At 48.7% G+C, this 7,948-nt stretch overlaps 1 protein-coding gene across 1 annotated transcript in view; it reads left to right on the top strand.

Moving 5' to 3' along the window:
* Window positions 1–7,948, top strand: part of LOC111144915 (PDZ and LIM domain 1) — a 46,527-nt gene that overhangs the window by 25,756 nt on the left and 12,823 nt on the right. Inside the window, exon 4 of the mRNA XM_022499520.1 lies at window positions 637–836. Coding sequence (XP_022355228.1) covers window positions 637–836 — 200 coding nt within the window. The remainder of the gene's footprint in view (window positions 1–636; window positions 837–7,948) is intronic.

Raw genomic sequence — 7,948 nt, 5'->3', positions numbered from 1 at the left:
ACAGTTGGAGGGACTCCTGGGCACGCCCCTCTAGCAGGTAGCTCCCAGCCTTCCATTTGGTGAGCCTTGGCCTCCTGCAAGAAACTGCAGATCCCCTGCTCCCTTTACCCCTTCCTGCCCGAGCGCTGGGCCACCCCGGCCTCCTCAGCAGTGCTTCGCCCGGTGGCCCCACAGCTTCTTATCTTGCTGGTGTAACCCCCTGGATCCTAGGGAATTTGTCTCCACCTTTTATCATCTCCTGCTGCACACAGACCGAGTGACTTGTGTTCTTCTCCTCCTTGTACCCTAATCCCTCTGGAATGTGCCCTGCAAGGGTGTGTCAGCCCCAGCTTGGATCTTGGCGGTCCAAGGCATGTAGGGGTGTTGTGCCCAGGGGCGCCCAGCAGCAGATCAGGCCTGTCTGGGCCTCAGGGAAGAACGAGAATGCGTTGCTGGCGTGCGAAGGCGCACCCTCGCCCATCTTAAGGCTTCCCTGCTCATTGCCTGTTTGTCTAGTGGGCGTGTCAGGGTCCTTCCGATGAAGGTTGGTGTGGACCCAGGGCCCCCGGAGCTTCCTTTCTGGAGCTCAGCCTGCACTGCCCCTCGAGCAGTGTGCACTGAGCACCCCCTGATTTCTGCTCTGAACTCTGCCGACAGGAGGTGCTGCACATAGGGAGTGCCCACAACCGAAGTGCCATGCCCTTCACTGCCTCACCGGCCTCCAGCTCTGCCCCCAGGGTCATCACAAACCAGTACAACAACCCGGCTGGCCTCTATTCCTCTGAAAACATAACCAACTTCAACAACGCCTTGGAGTCCAAGACAGCAGCCGGCGGGCAGGACACGAACGGCAGAGCGTAAGTAGCCTTTGCATTCCCCCTACAGGCCAGTCCTGGAAAAGGCCCTTCCCAGCAGGACCAGGTTCATGGTCCACAGCAGGTGGAGGGAGCTGGAGCCTCCTCCAGCCCAGAGAGAAAAATGTCTACCCCAGCACCGTGCTTTCTGCCTTCATTTTCCTTATCTCCAGAAAGGGGCAAATACCACCTGCCTTGTAGGGTTGTTGGCCCATAAGAAGTAATGTGTAAAATGCCTAGAACTCCGCCTGGCACAAACGAATCAGTTATTCCCCAAGACCTATTTCCTTCTTTCCTGGATTTCTCCGGTCATCCTCATCTTCTCAGTGGTCACCTTCCTTCTCTGGCAGCCCTACAGATTTCTGAGGCATTCTTTCGTATAGTTTGGGGCTCTTCCTGGTGTTCACCATCTGACCTGAGCAAGGGACGTGGACTTCATGATGAGTTTTTGTGAATGAAGTGTTTACTGTTCTTCCCCCAGAGTGGGAACAATAGAAGAGAAGTTTGTGAGGAGATGAATGTGTGTCTGTCGGAACAGGTTCTGACTGGGGGCAGAGGCGGGGTGAGGGGGCTGCAGGCGGACAGGGTAGAGAGGCCTAAGGAAGCATCTTTCTCAGGGCTAGGGAGGCCTGTCCCCTCCTGTCACCAGCCATTTGGCCACAGTTGCCTCTAAGTCTTTATCCGAAGTGTTGTCTGGCTTCCTAGCAGAGGGGGCCCAGTGTCTGCTCTATCCCAGATTTGTTGTTTGGTTGCTTTTTTTTTTTTTTTTAAGTAGGCTTTGCGCCCAGCATGGAGCCCAACGCAGGGCTTGAACTCACAACCCTGAGTCCAGACCTGAGCTGAGATCGAATGCTTAACCGACTGAGCCACCCGGGCGCCCCATTCCAGACTCTTCAAAGATGAATCCAGAAACACTGGGACTTACACAGCCCACAGCAAAGGAACTGGGTTTGAGAAAGGAGAATAGGAGGTGGGACCAGTTCCCTGGGATGAAAAGATGAGGGACTAGGTCATGCGTTGCCCCCTCACATGCCCAAAGGTGGGTGGGAAGATCACGACAGAGCTCAGAGTGCAGACAAGGGGGAGCAGAATGGCCTGTGGGCAGCTGCACAGCCACAGGCCCAGAGTGGCTCCCGCAGCCCTGCTGATTCATTAATTTCGGTTGGTTAATTTCACTGACATGGAAACCAGAAAGCCTTTTTTAAAAACCTGAAACCTGGTTTTTAAACGTGGGTGAGAGTCACATTGGTTGGATAATACCGCGTGGTCCGAATCTTGTCTGATCTCTGAGCATCTTTCCGCTTGGAATCCTCAGTGCTTGTGTTCGCGCCGAAGCCTGTTTGCTGTTCAGTTTCTTACTTGAACAAGAACCGCGCCAGCTCTTCCAGTGAATAAATTGCACACCCGTTGCTTCAGATGCAGGTTGGGAGAGGTTAAGGCACAGGAGGTTCCAGACAACATAAATGTGTGGAAAGTGCTGTCCCTCCCAAGGGTTCCTTCACCAGACCATGCAGATAGCTGTTGCCCTCTCTCTGGGAAAGGGAGATGGACGTTACTGGACACCCACTGTATGCAGGTCCCTGGGCCCAGCTGAAAGGCTCCACAATTTCCTTTAAGTTCCTTAGAGTCTAGAAGGAGAGATGTTTTGCTGAGTGACTTTGGCTTTGTTACAAGATGTTCAAGGTCACTGATATTTATTGTAGTAACCGAGACAAGGTGACTACTCATGCTGCTTCTTCCCCAGATTATGATTCCTGCAGGGGCTGAGTGGCTTGGGGTGATGATAGCCTTCCAGGTGACTGCGGGGGCTTGTGGGGGAATCTGAGAAGGCATGTCATGCTGGGCCCCCTGGGCTTTCCACCGACAGCCCCGTGGGGAGCTGAGCGGCCGAACGCCAAGGGCCATGATCCCTGTTCTTTGCTTCTTTCATGATGGGGGAGGCTGAGAACCTGACCCTCTTTTACTGTCCCCGAGTGGAATGTTCCATGATCTGAATTTAATAAGCCAGGAAATGACACATCCTTGATTGAAAGAAATGCTATGCATTGGGAAAAATATGTGCTGGGGGAGTATTTTTAGTCTGGCTTTGGTGGTTTTTCCTTCATTAATGTCTTCTTTCTTTTCTTATGCTCCCCACCTGCTCCCCTCTTTCTGAAACCGTTAAGTCTGAAACTGTTGGGACTTGTGCAAGCCTTTCCTCCAGCCCCTGTCCCCTCCTGTCGCAGACCTTCTGGTTGTAGCCTTGCTGAGTCTTCCCACTGTCAGGGCCCTCCTTCCAGATTTTCTCAGCACAGGGGGCCGTGCTTCAACCTCACCCCAGACTCTGAGGATAAATCCAGAAACCGCAGGAATACCAGCAGCCCGTGGCAGAGGCAGGGCCCAAAAGGGCTGTGCTGCCCGTCGTGAGGGTCTGCTTCCCGGCCCGCTTCAGAGAGGCTGCTTGTGCATTCTCGGCAGAGACAGACTCGCCTGTGCGGCCGGCAGCCACAGGTAGCTACCTTGCTCGGTCAGCAGAAGGCCCCAAGCTCTCACTCACCCGCGTTGTTAAGTCTGTAACATTCACCGAGGTTTGAGAATTGGCTCACTTCATACTTTGCGTCTGAGGTCATCACTGATTCCCCGGGGCTCCCTCTTGAGTTTCTTTGTCCCAGACACTTCAAAGCAGCCCAGTGTGTGTGTGCGTGGCTCCCTGTCTCATTGGGCGTCCCAGGGCCGCGTCCCCATGTGACCAGAATACAGACAGCATTGATGTTTCCAGATTAAACTGAGATGGCAGGCAAGAGGGCACCATCTGCCACCTGGCCTCCCAGGACACACACACAGCTGAGTGGGACAGCCTTTGGGGCAGTTTCACTTAACACTCATGTATTGAGTCCCTGTTGTGTACCACGTGGGTGGAGGAAATGTTGCCCTGTTCAGCTGAAAGCTTTCACCTGTGCTCTGACCTCTTTCAGCCAACTTGAAGGGCTCTGGTCATTTTCTGGTGATTCAGGGCCTGGGTTTTCTTGTAGATGTGATGCCGCTCTATACTTGCCGAAAGGTACACGTCTCGTGGCCAGAGGGCCCGTGAATCCCAGGTAGGCCTCTTATGTCGGGCAGACCATGTAACTTCTGTGAGACTCAGCCTCCCCATCTCCAAGGTGCACGTAAGGCTTTCCGCCTCCCCAGCAGGTTATTTAGAGAATGCGGTGACGGTGACGTGTGCGGACCACACCTGGCACAGTGCTCAGTGAATGCCAGTTGTCACTGATTTCACCTCTGAGTACTGGGGGCTCCTGAAGGGCAGAAGCATGTGGATAAGTGTTCTGGAGAAGATGTTGCTACGACTCCCAGTAGACCGCTTTCTTTCTAGCATCGTAGCTCAAGTCCAGCCAGCCAGTCCAGTCCGTCCCCTTTCTGATGGAGTGGCTGGGTTCCCTTACCTGACACAGCAGTCCAAAGACACTGGATGGGACGCCTGGGTGGCTCAGTCGGTTGGGCATCTGCCTTCAGCTCAGGTCATGATCCCAGGGTCCTGGGATTGAGTCCTGCATCAGACTCCCAGCTCAGCGGGGAGCCTGCTTCTCCCTCTGCCCCACCCCCCTCCCCCACTCATGTTCTCTCTTGCTTGCTCTACTTTCTCTCTCAGTTAAAGAAATAATCTTAAAACAACAACAAAAACAAAGACACTGGCTTTGCAGCTTGTGTTCTCAGGCAATCCCCGCCCTCCCCCGTATACTCACAAGGTATATTTCTAAGCAGGTGCAGCGGAAATAAAGGGATGCATTGTTCTCTATTCAAATGATGTCAGAGCGATTGTATTAACCTTGACTCATTGGGAGCTGGATCAGAAGAAAATCTCCATCATGGCGGTGGCTCTTTACCCCCGTGGCTAAACTTGCCTACGGCTCCCAGAAAACTGGCTCTAGAGTCTGGGCGTTCCTCCCTCCTCTCCTGATGGCCATAATTATTCCTCTGGTTTCTTATTACAAGTCCAACATCTAGGCCTTTGAAGACTAAAACTTGGAGCCTTCTGGCTAGGCTCCCTTTCCCAAAAGGATTATCTAGGGTTTCTCAGAACTGCATGTTTTGGTGAACGACAGGGTAACCAAGTTGAGGCACCTCAGACATGAAGAGTTTTTCTGAGTCAGCCTGCCTGCTTCAGCCCCACTGACAGAACCACCAAGTACTAAAATCTCTGCATTTTTTCCAGTTGGCACTTAACCCTCCCTTGTGTGGAGAAAGATTTCTTAAGCTTAATTAAACTCTTTATTTTAAAGTAAATGTAGATTCACATGCAGTCAGAGGAAATAATGGAGAGAGGTCCCCTATACCCTTTACCCAGTTCCCTTCAGTGGTACCACCTTGAAAACTATAGCACAGTATCAAAAAGACAATGTTGCCATTGGTGTGGCCAAGACAGAGAAGATTTCCATCCCTACAAGGGTAGCCACACCCACTTACCCTGCCACCCCCCCCCCCGCGCTGTGCCCCTCTTAACCCCCTGCAGCCACTAATCTGCAGCCACTAATCTGCTATCCATTTTTTTTTTAAGATTTTATTTATTTATTTGACAGACAGAGATCACAAGTAGGCAGAGAGGCAGGCAGAGAGAGAGGGGGAAGCAGGCTTCCTGCTGAGCAGAGAGCCCAGTGCGGGCTCGATCCCAGGACCCTGGGATCATGACCTGAGCCCTGAGCCTGAAGGCAGAGGCTTTAACCCACTGAGCCACCCAGGTGCCCCTGCTATCCATTTCTATACTTCTGTTATTTCAAGAATGTTCTATTAATGGAATCATACAAGAGGCAATTTTCTAGAATTGTCTTTTTTTACTCAGCATAATTCACTGGAAATCTGTTCGATGTATTCAGGTTGTCTTATGTACCAGTAGTTCCCTTTTTTCCTGCTCTAAGGATTTTTTTTTTTCACTGTGGTAAAAAATACTTAATGTAAAATAGACCATCTTAATCATTTTTAAGTGTATAGGACTGGTAACTATATTCGGGTCATTGTGCAACAGATCTCTAGGACTTTTTTCATCTTGTGAAACTGAAATTCTGTATACACTGAATAGCTCCCTTTCCCCCTCCCACTCTGGGCAGAGGGAGAGGGAGAGAGAGTCTTAAGCAGGCTCCATACCCAGGGAGGAGCCAGACATGGGCTCGATCCTACAACCCTGAGATCATGACCTGAGCTGAAACCAAGGGTCTGATGCTTAACTGACCAAGCCACCCAGGTGCCCCTTGCACTCGGTTTCTCAGAGCGACTACTTGAGGAACCTCACATAAGTAGAATCATGTGGTACTTGTCATATTGTGACTGGTTTATTTCACGCAGCATAATGTCATCAAGGTTCATCCATGTTGCAGCATGTGACAAGATTTTTTTTTAAGGCTCAGCTATCCTCCATCTTCTAGTACCACATTTGCTTTATCCATTCATCTGTCAGCAAACGTTCAGACTGCTCCCACCCCTCAGCGATTGTGACTAATGTTACAGTGAACATGAGTGTGCAGATATATTTTTGAGGTCCTGATTTTTTTAAAGATTTTTATTATTATTTTTTAAAATTTATTTGACAGAGATCACAAGTAGGCAGAGAGGCAGGCAGAGAGAGAGGAAGGGAAGAAGGCTCCCTGCTGAGCAGAGAGCCTGATGCGGGGCCTGATCCCAGGACCCTGGGATCATGACCTGAGCCGAAGGCAGAGGCTTTAACCCACTGAGCCACCCAGGAGCCCCGAGATCCCGATTTTAATTTTTGTGGCTAGATACCCCAAAATGAGATTGCTGGATCATATAGTAATTTTATTTTTTATCTTTTGAGGAATGTTCATAGCGTTTTCTGTAATCCTGTGCTATTTTACATTCCCAACCAACAGTGTATCCCGCAGCGTGTGGAACCCTACACGGGGCTCAATTCCACAACCCTGAGATCATGACCGAGCGGAAATCAAGAGTCAGACGCCCAAACAACTGAGCCACGCAGGTGCCCTGGTGTCAGTTCTGCTTTCATTGTTTGGTGGAATTCTCCAATGAAGCCATCTGGTCCTGGGTTTTTTGTTGTAGGAAGACTTGATTACTGAGTCTATCTTGTCATTTATTATAGGTCTGCTCAGATTTTTTCCTTTCATGATTTCATTTTGGTAGGTTGGATGTTTCTAGGAATTTATCTATTTCTTCTAGGTTATCCAGTTTGTGCATATTGTTCATAATAATCTCTTTTGACCCTTTTTCTTTCTGTCAGATCCACTGTAATGTCTCTTCTTTCATTTCTGTTTTTTATTATTTGGGTCTTCCCTTTTTCTGAGTCTAGCTAAAAGTTTATCAGTTTTGTTGATCTTTTTAAAAACAGCACATTCATAGTTTTGATGATGGTTTTCTGTTGTTTTTCTCTTCTCTGTTTTGTTTGATTCTGCTCTAACCTTTATTATTTTCTTCCTTTTGCCAACTTTGGGTTTACTTCTTCTTTTTCTTGTCCCTTGAAGATGTAAAGTTTGCTTACTTGTGAGATTTTGCTTCTTTTTTAATGAGGTGTTTGCTGCTACGAAGTCCCCTCTTAGCTTTTGCCACATCCTGTAAATTTTAGTATGTTGTTTTTTTAATTTTTATTTGTCCCAAAATATTTTCTAATTTCCCTTGTGATTTTTTTCTTTGTCCCATTGGTTGTTCAGGAGAGTATTGTTTAAGTTCCATTTTTTTTTTTTTAATTTTCCAGTTTTCCTTCTGCTGTTGAGTTCTTCATTCCATTAGTGTCAGAAAAGATACTTGATGATTGCAGTCTTCCTAAATTTAAGATTGTTTTGTGGTCCAACATGATGTATCTTGGAGAATATCCCCTGTGCACTTGAGAAGAATGTGTATTCTCCTGTTGTTGGGTGTAGTGTTCTGTATGTCTGTTGGGTCCGATTGGTCTGCATGTGGTTCAATACCCGTGTTTCCTTATTGATCTTCTGTCTAGTTATTCTTTCCTGATTTGTCTTTATTCCGTGGTGTGGATGTACCACAGTTTGTTTAACCATTCACCCATTGAAGGACATCTGGGTTGTGTCTTGTTTACAGCTCTTACAAATCGAGCTGCTGTAAACATTGATGAACAGGTGTTTGTGCAACCATAAATTTTTATCTCTTTGGGATAA

The sequence above is a fragment of the Enhydra lutris genome, unplaced genomic scaffold (genome assembly GCF_002288905.1).
Source record: "Enhydra lutris kenyoni isolate GAN:26980312 unplaced genomic scaffold, ASM228890v2 scaffoldscaffold12, whole genome shotgun sequence".
NCBI classification, from domain to species: domain Eukaryota; kingdom Metazoa; phylum Chordata; class Mammalia; order Carnivora; family Mustelidae; genus Enhydra; species Enhydra lutris.
This window is presented reverse-complemented; position numbering and strand designations above follow the sequence as displayed.